The sequence below is a fragment of the Danio aesculapii genome, chromosome 19, assembly GCF_903798145.1.
Source record: "Danio aesculapii chromosome 19, fDanAes4.1, whole genome shotgun sequence".
Taxonomy (NCBI): Eukaryota; Metazoa; Chordata; class Actinopteri; order Cypriniformes; family Danionidae; genus Danio; species Danio aesculapii.
This window is the reverse complement of record NC_079453.1, coordinates 24,320,311-24,341,620: the sequence shown is the minus strand read 5'-3', so window position 1 is coordinate 24,341,620 and position 21,310 is coordinate 24,320,311. Positions and strand designations below refer to the sequence as shown.

Here is a 21,310-nt window from a genome sequence, read left to right as displayed (position 1 = left end):
TTTTGTGTAATCTGCTCATCCCAAAATAAGGGGTAGATTTAGGGATGGGGTTTGGGGGCATTTCTCCCTTTAAAAATCTTCATACTAATGAAAATGGCTGAATAAAACACAAGAGTAAAAGACTGTATTTAACAGCTTTATTGAGAGAAATGACTACAATCCCATTATGCATCATAATGCATCCTGTACACACACAAAAAAACTATTTATTAGGGTAAATTGTGTTTCAATTATTTATTGTGCAAATATAATAAAAGGTACTATAAAAGCTAAATAATTTCACCAACAGTATTTTATGATGCTTCAAGTGAGTGGGTGGAGCTGAACCTATTTTGATATGCTTTGCACACTGCAACTGTTTGATTGGTCAATTTTTATAGACTTCTTATGTGAAATAGAACATTTCATTAACTCACTTCGATTAACTGATAATAAGAAATGTGCTTCTTTTTGGGTAAATGTGATGAGATCTTTCATGCTACTTGAAATTTTATCTATCTTTTTATTGCATTATTATTTATTTTATGTACTTTTTTGGGTTTTGCTCTGTATCCTGTTTATCTGATGTTAACACTGTGTAAAAGAACTGTTCTCTTTTACTTTATTCTAAACTGTATTATACATTTTCTTGAAATTAATTTTAAAAATCTTTGATTGGTGGAATTTTCCATAAAGCCTTATTGGTTTTTCAGTTCTCCTCCATTTTTGTCATCTGACAACACATTTGTTTAAAAAGAATGAATTAATGCAACCAGAGGCAGCTCAGTAGTTTATTATTTACTGTTAAAAATGTCTGCTTACTACATTGGTGTGACAGGCTAATATATTATGTTAATAATCATTACAAATACACTGTTCACATATATATGTTAACAAAACGCTGAATCAAGTATTTGGAAACAGAAAATGACATTACTCATTGACAAGGGTCATGAGAGTCACTGAATTGCAAAAGTGATTGTAGTGAATTGAAGCAGACACTATTTTATGTCAATGCTATTTTTTATTTGAATTATTAGTCTTTATCATTAATCCATATCAGAAATATATTTTGATGCCAGGTTTAACAACACCCTCTCATCTAAAATGAGGACTTTGTTTCAGCCTAAACAACCCCCATTCATTTTGCATGTGATGTGTGAGAAAAGGAGTGGAAAAAAAACGTCCAAAAATGCGGAAATGACCTAGCCGACCACGAAGTCCACACAGCAGCCCAACAACAAGCAGTTAACAATGTTTAAACAACACATGTATATCTGTACTGTCTGATCACAGTCATCCGGGAATTTATCCGTGAATTGCTCCCGCCCTGCTCCCGTCCAACCCTTTACCTGATGTTACCTTCCCTTCCTAGTGTCCGCTTTTGTCTCAATACGAAACCAGTACTAAACTGGGCGGCTTGTTCAAACCCGTTTCATTAACAATATCCCTTCAAGCAATGAGACTGTATTGAAGTGTGCAGAAAAAAAGACCAAAACAGCCATTCATTTCAATAAGCAATTTCGCAGACGCTCACTGTCGATACCTTCAACTGACAGGAACTCCACTGTAGTAAAGCAGTGAGGTAAACGCCCTACTTTTTGCTTAATGAGCACGACATGATCTGGCTTGCCAAAAATCTTCCAGGACTACGCATGGGTACGATAAATCACAGTTTTACGCGTATAATCGGAGCTCATGACATGAATAATAACAGTTGAAGTGATATTTCTGTGCGGAGGACTCATCCTTCCGTTATCTGGAAATCTGAAGCGTTTTGAAGTGCTAAGATGAGCCAAAACGAAGAAAATAGCGTTGATTGAGTGACATGAAAGCTTCAGCTTCGTTTCTTAAGTCGTTCACGGCAAACTTTTTATTTTGGTATCATCAGTGCTGAACCGAACCACCAATGAATCCTTTCTCAAGTAAAAGCTTTGAAGCATCCCTGTGGCAAGTTGCTGTTACAACGCGTTTAATGCCATATATAGTTCATTTTAAATGACCAGAGTCAGAGCAAAAACTATAGTTCTTAAATATATAAGGCTAAACTATAGAGTTGAATGAAACGAAAGTAAGCCAACCTGTGAGTGAGAGTGGTCGCTCGGTCTCCGTCTGCACTGATCAGCTGCCACTCTGTGACTGTAGCCGCGCCGCTCAGCGTTCCCGTCGATCCACGGGGTTTCCCTCCCACTCACCCTCTGCTGGAGCAGGGACTGGGCAGGGGCCGTGACGTCAACCGCTGCCTAGGCAACCGGCTTTTTGATTGGCGTGCGCTGCAAGGATAACCTGGAGCGCATTTGATTCGGAAGAACCGAATGAGAAGAATGCACTGCCTGACAAATGAAATGTGAATCTTCCTAAAGATGAAGAGTAAATGTATACATATTCTGCTCATCTTTACAAAGATTCGCATTTCATATGTCACAGGCTGTTTATTCTTCTAATTCGGTTCTTCTGAATCAATTGCAAATCATTTGCCGAGTTGGAACAAAGGCTAGAAGACTAGAAGTAGCTGTAATAATCCATCGGAATTTATATATATATGGTTCGAACCTCGGCTGGGTCAGTTGGGGTTTCTGTGTGGAGTTTGCATGTTCTCCCTGCGTTCGCGTGGGTTTCCTCAGGGTGCTCTGGTTTCCCCCACAGTCCAAAGACATGCAGTACAGGTGAATTTGGTAGGCTAAATTGTCCGTAGTGTATGAGTGTGAGTGAGTGTGAATGGATGTTTCCCAGAGATGGGTTGCGGCTGGAAGGGCATCCGCTGCGTAAAACATGTGCTGGATAAGTTGGAGGTTCATTCCTCTGTGGCGACCCTGGAATAATAAAGGGACTAAGTTTGTCACATATTTGTCGACATATAGCACCCAGGTGCTTGCGGCGACCCGAGTTCGATTCCCGGCTCAAGGTCCTTTGCCGATGCTCCCCATACTTTCCTGTCTGTTAATCGCCACTGTCCTGTCAATAAAGGTGAAAAGAAAACCCCTAAAAAATAATAAAAAATAAAGGGACTAAGCTGAAAAGAAAATGAATAAATATATATATATATATCAAACTAGATATATGAGCACTATCACACGGGTAGCACTGGTGGGAGGTGTGCATGGCCTTCATTCACATCTGCCAGAACAGCAGAAATCATTACTGATTCACAAACGTCACTTTAGAGCTAGTGTTTGAATGATTCTCTAGCTTAATGTCTAGAGTAATGACAAAACAGGTAATTTTTGCTCACATTTTAAGATTATAAGGCTGAACGACATGAAATGCCATCAGTCTAGAGACATTTCCCAGTATTTCTCTATTGCAATCGGGACATCACAATAATTAACCACAAAAATGCCAAAGCAAAGCCTGTCAGAAACACTTCCAGACTATGGTATTCACCTTATTCTCCGCGTACGAGCGGGCGCAGCCATTTGAATCTTTTTGGCTCGAAACTTCCAGTCTCATTCACGTCCATTCATTTTTAGAGGTTAAAAACAGCTCGTAATGCTGCGTTACGTTGCAAACTGATCTTTTCTTATTATATTATTCTACTTTTTATGCATAGTCATGAAAACACTTGTTTGTAGAGTAAGTAGTTTGACTGTTTATTATTTCTAGCAACTGAATCGTAAGTCCTAAAACAATTGCAAAAACGAGTGCACTTCCACGTTGTAGAATAAGGTCAATAAATACAGCACTACAACATAGAAAAGAGAGAGAGATCGACTTAGAAAGTCACTTACCTGTTTTAAAAGGATTTGATCAGCTGTAGGTTGAAATTACACAGGGTTTTTCACCTCTAAGGGCTTACTATGCGGTCGCTATCTTGTGGATGGACAACGTCAACCGTCTTTGCTCTGCTCAGTATGACTGGCAGATGGATGCCGACGGCCTCTGAAATGATAAATATTTAAAATAGGCACTATCCTTATAATTAAACTGCATATTTGAAATCTAAACAACTACATTCCTGCCCAAAAAGCCTCAAAAGCACATAATGTTGTCCAACAACTGCAATATTTGTCAAACTGCAGTGAGTTTATTCATCTGCTGACACTCTATGTCAACCAGACCCTTCTCCTCTATGTGGGCAGTGTAATACAGAAGGGTAAGGAGGCTGTATGATTTCTGATATTGCAGAGTATTACACGGCTACAGCCAATCAGATACGAGAACCCGACAGAACTGTTGTATAAATAATTATTCAACCTCTATATTTTATTGATTATGACCAAAAGTGTGGCCAGTCCTTTTCTTTTCAAGGATTCTGGGACAGTCCTGTATTTCAGCAGTTTTTAGGGTCCAACTTTAAGAAAAAAATTTTTGTGGCTAATTGCTAGGTTTATACAAAAATAGCCTGGCATTCTTTTCAAAACCTGACTTATATGTATTGTATATTTCAAGAGTAGGTAATTGGAATTGGAGTAGAAAGAAAAATAAATTATTTTGGTGGTGCAGGGGTCCATATTCGTCTCTGCGAAAAATGGTCACCCAATGATCTTATATTATGACATATACTGAAGATCTGAAATACTGCTTTGTATCTAATGGCATTCACTAAATTTGTATTGTAAAAAATATTTAAAACCTGGAAGACTTTGACCATGTAATGTCATTTTGTCATTCATTTATTTGCGGTTTTATATATATATATATATATGTAAACATAAAACATATGTAGGCCTATATACTTTTTGTAATGATCGTATTTCAGTTTTAGGGATTTTATAGTGATTTTGTTCTATATGGAATGTGTAAATAAAAATGCAGCGTCAGTCTATTTTCCATGGAATTTCAAGTGACATTTACACAACAGTGGATTCAACTAATTTTGTGTCTGTGTTTTCACCATTTATTTACATGACAACTGTGTTTTAGGGGCCTGAAAATAAAACGGACACATAAAAAGTAAAAGAAACACACGCACACAAATTTATATAGGTCTATATAAATATATATATACAATTTCCATGACATCACTGTATGTGTTCAATCTATAGGCTTGCATGATAACAAAACAACAATGCCTGGACTGTATGTACATAGCTGCATGGTGAATAAAGAAAATATAAAGCATAATACGTCGCCTAACAGCAAGAAGGTTGCTGGTTCGAGTACCGACTGGGCCAGTTGGCATTTCTGTCTGGAGTTTGCATGTTCTTCCTGTGTTCTTGTGGGTTTCCTTAAGGTGCTCCGGTTTCCCCGACAATCCAAAGACATGCACTATAAGTAAATTATATGTAAAACTAAAATAGGCTTTAGTGTGTGAGTGTGTATGGGTGTTTCCTGGTACTGGGTTGCAGTTGGAAGGCATCCGCTGCATATAACATGTGCTGGAATAGTTGGAGGTTCAAATAAATCAGAGACTAAGTAGAAGAAAAATGATGGAATAAAGCATAATACAGTAGTTTGTTTTAAAATTGCTGTTGCTTGTACACAAAACGCTTTGTTGTCTTGGTTACCGATTATGTTCACCTGCCTCTTGTTTCAACTTCATTATCTTGTACACATTAAAAACATCACACAATATGAAAACTCCTCATAACAAATGAATCTTTTGTTATGAGATGAAGCATTTGATAATAGCTTCATCATAAACCACAAGTAAATAATTTATGATAATGATTTGTCTGTGAATTATGTATTTGTTTTATGGATGTTGTGTGTTATCAAAACAATGGTGGCCGAGAGAACTTAAGGTGCTGCCATTTAAGAAAACAAGTGCAATTACAAATAGCACCAGCAACTTAAGAAAAGATCACAACGCAAACACATTTTTAAAAACGTGCTGCATTTGCTTACAACACAAACAATTTACGAAAACGCACTGCAGGTTCTCACAACATTTTCAAACAGCACGAAACACAATAGAAATGTTTCAAGGAGACCCCAAAACATGACAGACCGGCTATTTAGGTTATGGTCATTTAGACTAATAAAATAAGAAAGACAAAGAAATCAGGATGTTAAAATAAACAAACAAAAAAGCTCCCCTTTCAAAGATCACCTAAAATTCCACTAAGCAATAGTCATGGCACAGCGGCGCGTCCATGACTTTTTGGGTCCCCTTAAAACATTTCCATTGTGTTCTGTTCTTTTTGCAGTGTTTTGAGAAAATGCAGTGCGTTTGATCAATTTGTTTGTGTTGTGAGAAAATGCAGCTCGTTTTTTAAAAATATGTTTGCGTTGTGAGGATTTGCAGCATGCGTGCAGTCAAACAGAGGAAGATCTTTTCTTAATTTGTTGGCGCTTTTTGTAATTGCACTTGTTTTCTTAAACTGCACCACATTTAGCTCTTTCGGTCATCGTACTAAACACTTTTTCTTGTGCAATGGGATTTCTACGCAATGACAGTGGCCAGTCAAAAAAATGGCCATTTAGACTGACAAGCCTTATAGGAACATGCCCTTCAAAATGTATCATTTAGGAAGGAGGGTCAAAGTAACATTTGAAAATAGTCCTTAATAAAAAAAATAAATAATAATAAATAAATAATAATAATAAAATAATAATAATAATAATAATAATAATAATAATAATAATAATAATAAGAGCTCTGTCGCCTCACAGCAAGAAGGTTGCTGGTTCGAGTCGCAGCTGGGTCAGTCGGCATTTCTGTGTGGAATTTGCATGTTCTCCCCATGTTCGTTTGGGTTTCCTCCAGGTGACATGTACTAAAAATGAACTGGATAAATTAAATTGACCGTAGTGTATGTGTGTAAATATGAGAGTGTATGGGTGTTTCACAGTTCTAAGTTGCAGCTGAAAGGGCGTCTGCTCTGTGAAACATATGTTGAATAAGCTGGCAGTTTATTTCACTGTGGTGGCCCCTGATGAATAAAGGGACTAAGCCGAAGGAAAATGAATGAATGAATGAATGAATAATAATACTAATACAAAAAATTATTACTAGTATTTTCTGCTTTTGTAAAACATTTTTTGGTGTGCAAGGAATATAAATAAACTTCAAGGAGCAAGTATTACAAAAAAATCTATTCATGTCATGACCGTGTCCTTGATTTGAACCCATTTTTTCTTTTATTTTGCCCTTAACAGAGAAAAGTTGCTGTGGCATGGCAACTGTAGCTGAAATTAAATCAATTTTACTTTCAAATATTTGTAAGTTATCGTTCAATACATATTTTTTGGTTTGAAATCTCACACTGGTTGTTTACATAAAACATTCCCTTCTGTCCACTTTAGTGTATGTCATGCCTCAAAACTCATTGTTCTCTTTAGATCTGTTTGGCTTACATGTATTAATTGCCTGGCATTTACACCCTTCTGTTTTGTGGTAATTGTGTCATAATGTAGTGCAATAGTTGACCCAGAAAACAGTGAGACATCAGTGTGTTGTACTTCATGCTTCGTGCCTTTAGTACACTATAGATGTTGTCATACACACATGAAAAAACATTAAGCACAGAGAACAGAAGACAAAATTGTCTGATCAGCTCTGAACACACTGTCAGAGCCGCTCGGCCTCTAAACTGGAGCAGAGGAACGAGATACTAATAAAAGCAGAGTCTCAATTATCTCCCATTGAGGTCCATAAAGAGAACATGTTCTAATTTCTTAACAGGGTCACATTTTCTCGTCGGAACGGCAAAATGTTACAACCCACTTTATGAGTACAGTCACACCAGAATTCTAAGATCTCAGTCCTGTTGGCATGCTTTTCAATGTTAAATCGCGCTGTAATTTTTATAATGTGAGCACCCAGGGATAATTGTTGTTGCTTAATTTTTCCTTTCTCAAATGTAAGGTTTTGAGTCATAAAGAGTGATTTTTACCCCACCTGCAGACACACCTACTTCAGCAGGCTCAGCTCTGATAAACCATCATTGTCATTGGTGAGTCATTAATGACACAGACTCACAGACAATAAGTTATAATGCACAGTTTAGCATTTACAACAAGGACATGGAAAAGACGGAGTTTGAGAAGCTTAGTAAATGATTAGAAAAAGCTAATCTGCCACTTTTTATGATTATGAAGTGCAGGCACAAATCCTGGATTGTATGCTGTGACGTCTATATGTTTTATAAACTAATACTTGGCATAAATTAGCCAAGCATGAAAGCCGTTTGATTTAAACACAGAAAAAATAGCTGGGGTGCCGAAAATTAACCGTAAAATAACAGCCATTAAATTACAGCTGTTAAATTACAGACATTTACAGTAAAATAATGGACGTTAAATTACAGACGTTTACCATAAAATAACGAATGTTAAATTACAGACATTTACCGTAAAATAACGGACGTTAAATAACAGTCATTTACAGTAAAATAACGGACGTTAAATTACAGACGTTTACCGTAAAATAACGGACGTTAAATTACAGACATTTACAGTAAAATAACGGACGTTAAATTACAGACGTTTACCGTAAAATAACGGACGTTAAATTACAGACATTTACCGTAAAATAACGGACGTTAAAATAACAGTCATTTACAGTAAAATAACAGACGTTAAATTACAGACGTTAACCATAAAATAACGGACGTTAAATTACAGACATTTACCGTAAAATAGGGGACGTTAAATTAAAGTAATTTACAGTAAAATAACGGACGTTAAATTACAGACATTTACAATAAAATAACGGACGTTAAATTACAGAAATTTCTGTAATTTCCAGTATGTTATTTTACGATAAATTTCTGTAATTTAATGGCAGTTATTTAAGGTTTTTTTTTTGGCACCCCAGCTGCCGAAAAAAAAAGTAAAATAACTGATTTTTTTTACAGTGTAGGCAAGGCAAATTTGTTTATATAGCACATTTCAGACACAATGGTAATTCAAAGTGCTTTACATAAACAAGAACAAAAGAAACAAGAAAATAAAAATAATTAAAAGTATTAAAAATTATTAAAACAGATAAAAACACATTAAAATGTGCTGAAACAGGTTATAAAAGAATGAAAAAGAAAAAAAAACACATAATAGTGGGATCTGTGGGACATAGCACCATGCACATTCAGTAAAGGCACAACTAAACAGATGCACATCTGATCATTTCTGGAAGCTGATACCAGCAGCGAGTGGTGTGTATCTGAAGGTGGATTCACCCTGCTTTGACTGAACTCTTGGAATTTCTAATTTACTTGATCCTAAAGATCTGAGTGATCTGTTAGGTTTGTATTCATTAAGCATATCTGTAATGTATTGAGGTCCTATGCCATTTATTAATTTACAGACAAGCAATAATACTTTAAAATCTATACTGAATGTAACTGGGAACCCTTGTAAAGGGCAGGTGTGATGCGCTCTGATTTTCTGGTTCTCGTCAAATGTAGTTGAAGTAGACAATTATTCAAAATGAAAATATTTTTTCAAATATTTCTCAAGTCATGTTTAAGAGAGCAAGAACATGTTCAAAGTTTTTTTTTATTCTGAAGTAAGTGTTATTTGTTATTGGCTAAAATAAAAAAATTAGGATCGCTGCATTATTAAATTGGGGTTACCACAGCGGAATGAACCGCCAACTTATCCTTATTTTACGTCAGCGGATGTCCTTCCAGCTGCAATCCATCACTGTTAAACATCCACACACACTTATTTACATACACTATGGACAATTTAGCCTACCCAATTCACCTGTATCGCATGTCTTTGGACTTGGGGAAACTGGAGCACCCGGATGAAACCCACGTGAACACAGGGAGAACATGCAAACTCAACACAGAAATGCCAACTGACCCAGCCGAGGCTCAAACCAGCGACCTTCTTGCTGTGAGGTGAACGTGCCACCCACTGCGCCACTGCGTCGCCACAATGTACTTTAAAAATGTAAAAATATGCAAATGGCTGGGCGGCACAGTGGCTAGCACTGTTTTAGCTCCGGTTTCCCCCACAGTCCAAAGACTTGCGCTATAGGTGAATTAAATAAATTAAATTGGCCATAGTGTATGTGTGTGAGTGAGTGTGTATGGATGTTTCAGAGTACTGGGTTGGGCCTGTAAGGGCATCCTTCCATTGGTGGTTCATTCCGCTGTGGCCACCCCTGATGAATAAAGGGACTAAGGGACTAATAAATTAATGAATGGCTTGAATGAATGTACTGGAACACAGTCAAATATCAGTGATTCTGTCACTTGGTGGATTTGGTGAATATTAAGACGTATATATTTTGAAGACGTATAACAAACAATAGTTTTGAGGATATGGATCTTTTCAGGATTATTTACCAGATGCTGAATGTAGTTGGAAAATGACCTCTGATGATGACAGTGATGGTAAAATCATCTGCACATACTGAACATTTCCAGATTCCAAATGTTAACAAAATATACTTTATATGATTATTTTGTAGTTGTTATGTAACAATCAGGAATGTTTTGCCATTGCAGCAGTTAGAGATCCTCTGTACTTTGATATATATATATATATATATATATATATATATATATATATATATATATATATATATATATATATATAGTGGTCATTTAAGACCATTGGTTCTAAATTTTCATGAATTTACTTATGTTGAACACAAACTTACATCCATAGTAAGAACAAAAAAATCCTATGGAAGTCAGTTGCATTGAGTATATCTTCCTTTGTGTTCAACAGAAGAAAGAAACTGAAACAGGTTTGAAACAAGTGGAGAATGAGCAAATACATTTAAATTTTTAGGTGAACTATCTCTTAAAGCATTAATCAAATCTATGAAATTTCTGTTCCTCATTTAAAGTCAATTCATCCAAATCTCTGAAGTTTCAAAGCGTTAAAAATTAAATTAATTTGTGTTTTAAAGACAAATATTATTTGTAGGTTTGGAAAAACATGAGAGTCAGCAGATGATGACAGAATTTCCATTTTTGGCTGAACTAACTCTTTTTATTATTTCTGGAAAATCTGTATCACTCCAAACGTTTTAAACACTATAGGCTGTTTTAACCCAATTTGGGGTAAATTTGGACAAACTGAACATCGTTGTTAAACTTTTAATGTAAACGCATATCCCAACAGCAGTGTTTGTCCATATTTTAACGCTAACTTTGGTTAAAAGTCAGTATTTTTCAGAGTGTACCAGTGATTTCTAATGAGGGATGTCCTGTGGTTGTAACTCTCTCCACCAGACAGCTTTATTGGAAGGTGTGTCCTGCTTTGAGAAGAGTAGTCTCGACTCGTCTCAACCTGCAGGGCAACTTCCTGTTCGTCTACATGTTCATCGACTGCCTGCATTCTCCTGAGCGAGAGTGGGATAATAGGGATTGGCTCTGGGAGAGTATCATTACCGTTCCCTGATAGTAATAAAGCAACCTGCAGTTAAACGTCTCCAGTTCTCCACCGGAAACAATTATGTCAAGCAGGCCTATATCTGAAGCATCAAATCGAAATAAATTCCTTTGGTGACCGAACAACATTCTTTCACCCCCTGTTGATAATAATTATTCCCATGACACTGTGATTAATAAAAACAAAATGTAAATGTTTATGTGTGTTATAACAAGGCTTACTGGAATACCGCATTCTTGATTATGGATCCGTCACTTCACTGATCTTGACGGTTTGGCGCCATCTTAAGTTTGAAGTTTGGGTTCGTGTTGGTTCAACCTAACCGTTTACAAAATGCTTTGTTTACGTTTAATTAAAGAGCTTGAAAGTTGTTACAGACAAGACCAATGTTTTGTGTTTAATTGATAGTTCTGTGACAAGTAGCCGTGTAATAAGTGGGATAATGTACATCCAGCTGGTTGTTTATGGACTTACAGCTGATATGCCTATCAGACATCATTCTGTGAACTGGCTGGATGCACATTATCACTTACTTTATACACATTAATCACTTGCTTAAATTGTAAATGCTGTGCTAATTTACCACAGTTAATGCAAGTGTTATAAAGGTAAATGTAAGACATTTTAAATACATTTTTTAAAAAGTCGAATTAAAATTAGGGATGTCCAGATCCGCTCATATGATTGGAAATTGGGCCTGATCATGCGGTTTCAGACTCGATCAGAATCAGATGTTACCTCCCGATCAGGACTTGAATATATATGTACATTGTTTTTTAACATATCTATATAGTTATACGATGGCACAGAGGTAGACCTCTTTCTTCACACAGAAACAGCAACGCGTGCAGCATGACATCACTTTGTTGCAGACGCTATTGAAGCAGAAAGCGTGAGTATGTCAGTGGTCTGGTGGTATTATAAAGTTGATGATTACAACATTGCCATAGCAAACTGTGAGATATGTAAACTTGGGATTGCATGCTGGGTATTTTAAGTTGAGGTGCTATTTGTTTTATATTCGATTTTTTTATTTTAAGTCCAAAAGTTAAGAATTTCTGTTATTTTTTACTTGATTGTTCAAGCTTCCTCACAGAAGTGCTCTGTTTGTTAACAGTTGTTGAATGTTAAATAAGGTGAATTAAATAAAAAATGAGGAACATGCTAGATCTGTTTCTTTGCACTTCTTTATTTATTTATTTTTTTGTATTATAGAAGTATCGGATCGGGTTTAGGTATCGGCAGATACTCAAAATCAAATGACTTGAACTCGAGGGCAGACAAACCTGATTGGGACATCCCTAATTAAAATGTTAAATGGAACCCAATACGCCATTGTTCTGAAATTTTACATTTAAAAGCAGATATCAAGAACTCCAACTTAAAAAAACCTGATGTTTCTCTGTATTTTTGTTTTGTTTTCCAGTGCAAATATCTAAATAATCTTAAAGGTGCAGGATATAAGTTTGACACCCAGTGGTTGAACTAGTTATTGCATTCCTGGATCAAAACAAACGCAAGCACAGGTTGCCAGATTGAAGACCAACAGGAGTGATTCTGACGATTGAGCGTAAAGGCTGATTTAAATTGTTCTAAATAAAAGCAACGGCATGCGATAGTAGGAATATTTTCCATATTAAAAGGAGTTTTTGTCCTAACCAACACCTCGAATTAATATATTAGAAGAGGCTTCTATTTCTTGCAGCTGAACAACAGAAAACAATGATCACCTCAGGTACACCTCATGTGCTTTATTCAGTGTTAAATGCTAACAATGACTATGTTTACATGGACATCAATAATTCGATTTTAATGCGATTAAGACAATACTCTGATTAAGAGTCTAACATGTAAACAGCGATTTTTAATTAATTTAATCAGATTAAGGTCATAATCGAACTAAAGAGAAATCGAATTAAGATGTGTGGAGTATGCCGAATTTAGTCGCATTATTGAACTGCAGTACAGACATGTAAACACCTTAATCGAACTATTACCGTCATGTAGGGCTTTTCGCCGCGTTTTGCGACAGGATAGTCCACACATACGGCTGTTTGACACTCTTTGCGCCTACCGAGTCAGTGCATACCACAGACACCTGCATCAAGAAATGCCAAGGTTTTTTTTTTTATTCCATTCAGCATGCGGTATGAACTTCCAGCAGTTTTTAGTTGCATCCAATATCTCGTTTGTCACAGGGGGGACATGCCCGACTGAAAGTGAAAGTGCCAAACTGCAGTTTAAGTCGACAAATGAATAATGAAACACCCGAAATTACATGAAACTCCGGAGGAAATGTGGATAGCGCAGTGACGTTAATCCAAGTATGTGCTATAACATGTAAAACGGGATCATGAAAGAAACCTTCAAAAAGCAACTCATGTAAACACCATAATCTTAATATTGTCTTAATTAGATTAAGGTAAATAATTCGATTACTGACGTCCATGTAAACGTAGTCAGTGTGAATTTGAATGCCATTTGACATAATATTTATGGCCATACTACTGAAAGCAGCAGCAGAAAGTTCACCAGAAATAAACCGTTTGAAAGTGAACTTTAGAACTGTGACTCAAAAGCAACACATATCAGTCATTCAGCATCAACATCTAATTATGTTACAGAGGTTTAATATGTATTAATTAGATTATAAACCTTACCATTTCCCTGGAGCAGTGTAGTATTCTGTGATTCCGAATGTCTGTATTTAAATTTCTGTTGTGTTTCGTGGCGCAAACAGCCAAATTGCTTATCAATGCAAATCTCGTCACATTATAACCTGCTCATCTAATGTTTACATTCAAAATATTTATATTATTTGCTAAATAATAATTATGTGGAACTATGAATCTGCCTCTCATTTCGGCGTCTGCTACTGTACACCGGAGGTCGCATTTCAGTCACGGACACATGATTTGAAAGACATTTTAACTGAATGAATCAGATACGTGGTTTTCCAAACAGGCAACACGGGTTGCTGAAAGATAATTGGCTAAAGTGGCATTGGGTGGGTTAAAATAACCAAAACAAAGACGGACCTTCCAGCACGTAATATACATTTTCAAAGCAGATTATCTGACTTCAGCATTGTTTTTCATTTAAACAAGAATGTTCACTTGGTATGTTTCTTAAATATCTGCAAACATATTATGGTATTTTATGCTTTAGAAGAGTCAAAATCTTACATACAGCACCTATGACAGATAAAACTGGGAAGCAAAAAAAGATTTAAAAAGATCATAACACAAGAGCCATTTCCATTCCACATGGACAGACGTTTGCTGAAACAGCAAACTCAGTTTTGTTCAGTTTCCCAGAAAACAAGACTTAACCTCTTCATTTTGCATCTCAAGTAAACATACCTTCACTTTAGGTTTAGGATTTTAGCATTTATCAATATTTAGCATTACAAGTTATTTCTATATTTTATTTCAGCTTCATTTTTCAAGTAAGTTTTTGTTTTCATTGGTTGTATTATTTCAACGTACTTCTATTCAGCTTGTCAATTCAGTTTTAGACACGTTAGTACTTACAAAGTTGCCAGTTATGAATTCTGCCTTTACATGTTTGCACAAAATATTTTTATTTCAATTAATGAAAAGGATTTTCAACAATCTAATGACAGCACTGCACATAACAATCATTATGTAACTTTGAGTTCATGCACTAAAAACGAAACTTGATTTTATCAAGTAAAATATGCACATGTAATTAACCAACATACATTAATTTATACCATTAAATCTTTTTTATTTGGTAATTTTTTTATTTTATTGGTTAAATTATGCTAAAATAGCTCATTAGGAAAATAATGACAGTTTGGCACTTTTTACAGTGTTTGAAAATCAGTTAACACGACCCCGCATGCAATACAATCCAAACAAAGCCTGATTCTGTTGGCTTCTTCGGTGATTAATGACCTGCTGTTTATTGCCAAGGTAATGATGCATAGCAACTGTCCTAAAAACCATTTTCCTGTTGCCACTGTCAACTCTACTTTCATTGCTTAAGAGGACTCATATTTAGACAAAGATTTTTAGACTTTCACAATGGTCAACAGTGATTTTAGCAGCTTCGTCGAAGACATGCCTCACAACTTTTTTTTTTAAACAAAGTTAAATTTTATTAAAGAGATATATTACATTGGTGTGGAAACCAGGTGGCTTGAGCAGGAATATCAAACATTGAGGCGACGTTGTTTGAGACAATTCCAAAGAGAAATAAGATCTGCAGCAACATTAAATTAAGAATACAGTGACCTCGGGCACATCCAGTGATTTTACAGAAAACGCATTAGATTCCAGTCTACAGTGGACAGAAAACCAAGTTTGATTCGGACTAATTGAGATTTCTTTTTTTTTTTGGTGAAAATCAAAGTTAGTTAAGAAGAAAATTAAAGTAAAATATAAAAAGAGAGAGAAATTCCCAGCCCAGGCTAAACGTCAAGTAGAGGGAAATCGTTCCCATATCCATTTGCACTCACCTATGACTTTTTTTAACAAGCAAAAAAAAAAAAAAGCAGACAAATATGTCTGAGACTACCACATTTATATTATCGATGATCAACTGACTGGTAGTGTTCTTCTAACATCTTCATCTGTTAAATTACACCAGCGAGATGAGAAAAGAAAAGCGTGTGAGTGCAGGTTGAGGTAATACACTGATCTGATCGTAGCCAAGGCAAGTGCTCTGAAACAGTGTTGAGAGGGAAGCCAAACGTCATCAGTCTTTGATCCACGGGATTCACGTCTGCGGCGTAGAGGAGGATGCATGTATAAAACTCAGGTAAGAGCTGATCGTGTCCTGCTGAATAAAATCTGAGATCAGGACTCTTATGGTGTGGTGTTTTATACACTCAGCCTCCGGTCCGGTGTGTGGGCTGCTCATGCCTCCACACCCTCCAGCTCTGGGGGAAGAGGACTCTTGGGGTGCTTGCTCTCAAAATGCTGCTTGAAGGTCTTGGGATCTGGCATTTGTGACTGCAAAACAGAGAGGTTTCTTGGTTTAGTTCAAGGAAATCAGGTTCATAATCCAGATGTCCTTCTAAAATTTTCATCACAATATCCAAAAACCACTAGACAGGGTTATATATTTTGTTGACTTATGTACTTACATTGTACCAAATGTTTTGAAGTCAAGAGAAAGCAATTTTAACTAGTGACATTGATGCCATACACCCTTTGGTTTTAAAGAAAACGGAGAAACACCAAAAGATACTTTATTATGTTGTGTTTAATAGACTGCATAGAGCAGAATTAAAACCTTGTATGCATTTAGTATGATTAAAAAGTCCTGCTTCTTCTGCATGTTATCATGACTCGAAGAACAAGAGTCCTGTAGGACAGTGTTTCTCAACCATCTTCCTGGAGGACCACTAGCACTGCATGTTTATGATGTCGTCTTTGTCACACCTAATACAGTCTTTCAGTCTCATGAGCTGATGATCTGAATCAGGTGTGTTTGGTAAGAAGACGTGGGAAATGTGCAGAGCTGGTGGTCCTCTATGAACGTGGTAGAGAAACACTGCTGTAAGATATAATGAAGATGAAAACTTCCATATAAATTGATTTATGCTCAGTGTTTCCTTGTTGTACTTCATTTAAATCAGTAAAATTACTTTTCATTACTCAGATTAGGGCCGCACAATATATCTCTTTAGCATCAGTATTGCAATGTGTGCATCCACAATTCCACGCAAAGATATCCAATGTTAAGTCTGAATTATAGTTTAGCAGGAGCTACAGAACTGCATTTAGTCACTGTAGTTATACAGAATTTACATGATTTATGCAATATTTTATGTTTCTAGTGCAAATATCCACAAAGTTAGAACAAAATTATTTCACGTACCCCACTGTCAGGTAATAACTTGTTTTAAGGAAAAACTCTTGATTTCTCTTGAAAAACCTTTGACATTTCTTCTGTTGGTGAAAACAGAACAATATTTTTACTTGGTCTACAAATGTTTTGATATTTGGATTAGAAACAAGACAAAAAAGTAAGAAAAGCATTTTTTACATTGTAATTATTCAATTTCTGTACCTGAATACTCTGTTAGACTCCATCAAATAGTGCTATTTACTATTTACGAACTCTCCCGTGAAGCTGTATTCATATCACAATATTTCATTCATTCATTTTCTTTTTGTCTTAGTCTCTTTATTAATCAGGGGTCGCCACAGCGGGATGAACCACCAAATTTACCCAGCATCTGTTTTACGCGGTGGATGCCCTTCCAGCTGCAATCCATCACTGGAAAACATCCATACACTCATTTCACACACACACTACGAACAATTTAGCTAACCCTATTCACCTGTAGCGCATGTCTTTGGACTTGTGGGGGAAACCGGAGCACCCGGAGGAAACCCATGCGAACACGGGGAGAACATTCAAACTACACACAGAAATGCCAACAGACCCAGCCGAGGCTTAAACCAGCGACCTTCTTTCTATGAGGTGATCATGCTACCCACTGCACCACCCCTCATAATCGTAACATTTATAGCAGAAAAATAAAATAGCAGATTTTTCCAATATCGTGCAGCCCTAATTTCTATCGAACTTTTAATTGTAAATCTTTATCGCTGATGCAAAGCTCACCAATTATAAAACACAGTCAAATTAACTGTAAATCAGGTCTACAGAGAGCACATTTCGAAGTAGAATGTTGCTGAATTTCCATCACCCTCATTTTGAATTATAGCAAGGGACAAGTGATGGAAATTTTGTAAGTTTATTTTTCTTTTTATTTATCACAAAAAAAATATTTTATGATCTTTTGAAGTGGTTTTAGACTTGTTTTCAATAAACTCTGGTGTTACACCCACGTGGGCAATCAGTTAACTCTCTCATTATGCTTGCCTGTTGATTTCTAGGTCATCTAGTCATTGTTATTTCTTTAAATTCTTTACAGCATTATTTAATGGTCATTTTAATATTTACATCAAATAACAATCCTAAAAATAAAATCTCTAACTATGGGAGAAACAATGTTACATCTTCCTGGATATCAGATAAACATTTGTATAATGTATATAAAAAAATGTAAAAAAAATAATAAAAATTCTGACTTAATAAATTTTTTTTATAAAAGATAAAAAATGATCAAGAAATAAAAAATTATCATAGTAAAAACTTTTAAACTATTTAAACTTCTTGCAGACAAATGAGTGAAACCTAGTGGTGTGGAGTATAGCAAGAGTATAAATAAAGGAAATTACTGTATTTATTTATAGTATACAAATTATATATTATAATTAGTTTACTATACTAATTGGTTTTTATATGTCACCAAACAATTAATGTTCGAAATATGCCTGACAAGATGCTTTGGTATATAAAAATAGTTCCACTTAAATGATATTTAAGTGGGAGTCTTTTGTAAATCATTGTTTAAAAAAAAAGATTATATTTTTTCATCAGAAAAAAATTAAACATGATACTTCCTAATGTACAGGTAAAAAAATAAAAATAAAATAACAATAATAATAATAATATATATATATATATATATATATATATATATATATATATATATATATATATATATATATATATATATATATATATATAGCATACATTTACATTTTATTCACTATGATGTTTGTAATCTCATTTGACCCACATGCGTCACACCATACAAAAAAAATATGGTAAAATGGATTGTGACTGCGAACACAGTTTGACTGTAACATAAAGCTGTTTAATGCTTATGCATGACTCGAAGTTACTGTAATTGGTGGAAGGTGTGCCGACAAGCCTGATTTGTTACCATCACTGAATAACTTTCATTGTCAGAAACAAGTTCTAGCATGAGAACAAAGTTTCCCAACATTCATCTCACACACACCCTTACATAAAATCAGCTTTATCTCTACAACTTATAAAGTGCTAACATGGGTTCCCCCCTTTAGCTTTGTTCAATCGATGTCTAAAAAGCATTTAATTCAATAAGCTTAAAAAGTTGGCACCAAAACAGAGTTGTAAGGAACCTCCTGGATGATATGTTGTGGTAAAAATAACCAGCTATAATTGCCACTGACCCTGCAGACAGCACATGTGAACACCAGTGCCGCTTTCGCTGCGGTCTTCTGGTCGTGGCCTTTGGATTTCTTGATCTCTGCCTGCTTCTTGGCGTTTTTCTGCTGAGACTGGATTTTCTGATGTCCACGAGCCATTCTGTTGGATTGATGACAAACTTGAGTCAACAACACACATGAGTCACAAGTCAGTGGATTTACATACTCTGCTGTACAGAACAAACAAGAAACAACAGATATATTGATGATGTTTATCAGTGTTTGTGCGCATGCTATCCTGCAGCAAACCAAATTCCACATCATTTATAGTGCTAATAAAATACTGTTGGATAAAGGTCCACCAGCACGGCATGAAGCACTTACAGTATATACTATTTTACTAGCACACACAGTGTACATCACGTTTTGCTAAGGCTTAGTTTAAAATAATAACAAAGGCAGGCAGCTGATATAGTGCTTTAGTTAGTGATAACCGAATACATTGAATACAAGACTCGGTGAGATTCATTATTACATTAGAAAGTAAAATACAAAAACAGGCATTGTAGTATTTGACATTTTCAAAATCAGGAATTGTATGTATATGATGAATTTGTCGAGTCTTACCGTTCAATATTAGCTTTTGTGGGCTAGCTGTCAATGCTCGATAGCTCGTTAGCACTATTGCAAATTACACATCGTTATACTTCGATAATTCAGAATTTAAAATAACGCACAGATGTTAAAAATCCATGTCTGATATAAATCTTTGGATGCATTAAGAGTTCCTGTAGGTTAGTGCGCGAAGATACTGAGCTTAACGTTAGTTAAGACCATATGGTTAGCCAGCAAACGTTAGCATGCTAAACACTAACAAAACCAGCAGGTCTTTAGACGCACGAATTTACACGTAAACCACATTTATACGGGTTATTATCGTACGACTATCTGTTCTTTTATATTATCACCTAAATATTATGATCATACCTGGCGAACAGATGAGATCCGTAAGCAGCTATGAGCTTGTAATATGTTGTCCCGCACGCTTGTGACAGCTGTGCTCTTCCCAGATCGATTCACATGTAATTCCTGTAATGACCACAACGACAATGAGCGCTAGAGAGCGACATGCGCTCTGCACGAGTACAAAGCATAACCTACTTGCCTAAAAGGCACTGCAGGTCTAACTTATTTTGATAACACATGGAATAATCTATCCAACATAGTGATATCGCGGAAAAGACTGGCGAGGAATAAAAAAGTGTGAGCGACACATACTTTTAAGCCTACATATCAGAATCTCGTTCTGGCTGTCAATCATTTTTAGCACAAACATTTCAAGTTATGTTACCAACAGACCTTACTCAAAGATAAACTAAAGAAACCAGCCGAAACAGTATGCTCCACTAACCCCAAATGGTTTACGGTTTGCTGTCCATTTAACCCTTTTTTTGGGAACCAAATTAGAAAGAAATGTTCTGGGGTTTTTTTTCGTAGCAAAATTACTGTTACAGGGCGATGCGGTGGCGCAGTAGGGTCCCCTCACAGCAAGAAGGTCGCTGGTTCGATCCTCGGCTGGGTCAGTTGGCATTTCTGTGCGGAGTTTGCATATTCTCCCCGCATTTGTGTGGGTTTCCTCCAGGTGCTCCGGTTTCCAAGTCCAAAGACATGCGGTAAAGGTGAATTGGGTAAGCTAAATTGGCCGTAGTGTATGTGTGTGAGTGAGTGTGAATAGATGTTTCCCAGTGATGGATTGCTGCTGGAAGGGCATCCGCTGTGTAAAAATGTGCTGGAAAAGTTAGAGGTTCATTCCGCTGTGGTTACCCCATATTAATAAAGGGACTAAGCCGAAAAAAATGAATAAATGAATACCGGTTACATTTGCTGTCCTTTAGCTTTCTTATTGCATATTCTTTTTAGAAATGCTGCTTTAATGTTGCTATGAGTGTGCACTACTGCTTACCCTACGATGGGCACTTCGTAGTGTAAACAGTCATGGCTGCCATATTGAAATGTAGTTCCAAACTGAACTTCTCAAAACTGGCCACTTTGAAGGGTATTTGAACTGACGG

The 21,310-nt window shown here is 36.0% G+C and overlaps 2 protein-coding genes across 3 annotated transcripts in view; both read right to left on the bottom strand.

The window, feature by feature from the left end:
* Positions 1-2,169, bottom strand: part of ywhaz (tyrosine 3-monooxygenase/tryptophan 5-monooxygenase activation protein, zeta polypeptide) — a 28,686-nt gene extending 26,517 nt beyond the window's left edge. Inside the window, exon 1 of the mRNA XM_056479369.1 lies at positions 2,061-2,169. The gene's annotated coding sequence lies outside the window, so the exon portion shown is untranslated. The remainder of the gene's footprint in view (positions 1-2,060) is intronic.
* Positions 2,170-14,775: 12,606 nt separating this feature from the next.
* Positions 14,776-20,332, bottom strand: znf706 (zinc finger protein 706). Of its 2 annotated transcripts, none has more exons than XM_056480150.1 (3): positions 20,226-20,332; positions 19,263-19,398; positions 14,776-16,196 (listed from the first exon to the last, which is right to left on the bottom strand). In XM_056480150.1, exons 2-3 carry the CDS (start codon positions 19,395-19,397, stop codon positions 16,101-16,103), a joined length of 231 nt encoding a protein of 76 aa, XP_056336125.1. In that variant the 5' UTR covers position 19,398; positions 20,226-20,332; the 3' UTR covers positions 14,776-16,100. The 2 variants fall into 2 exon arrangements, with proteins under 2 accessions (XP_056336125.1, XP_056336126.1); XM_056480151.1 differs by having other exon boundaries at positions 19,263-19,417; positions 20,226-20,328.
* Positions 20,333-21,310: the final 978 nt, after the last annotated feature.

What these genes read in the sequence shown, in the direction of transcription:
- znf706 (XM_056480150.1), bottom strand. Translation starts at nt 19,397, where the DNA reads ATGGCTCGTGGACATCAGAAAATCCAGTCTCAGCAGAAAAACGCCAAG. An exon ending in TCACATGTGCTGTCTGCAGG is followed by an intron (nt 16,197 to 19,262) that starts GTCAGTGGCAAT and finishes TCTGTTTTGCAG; the next exon opens with TCACAAATGCCAGATCCCAA.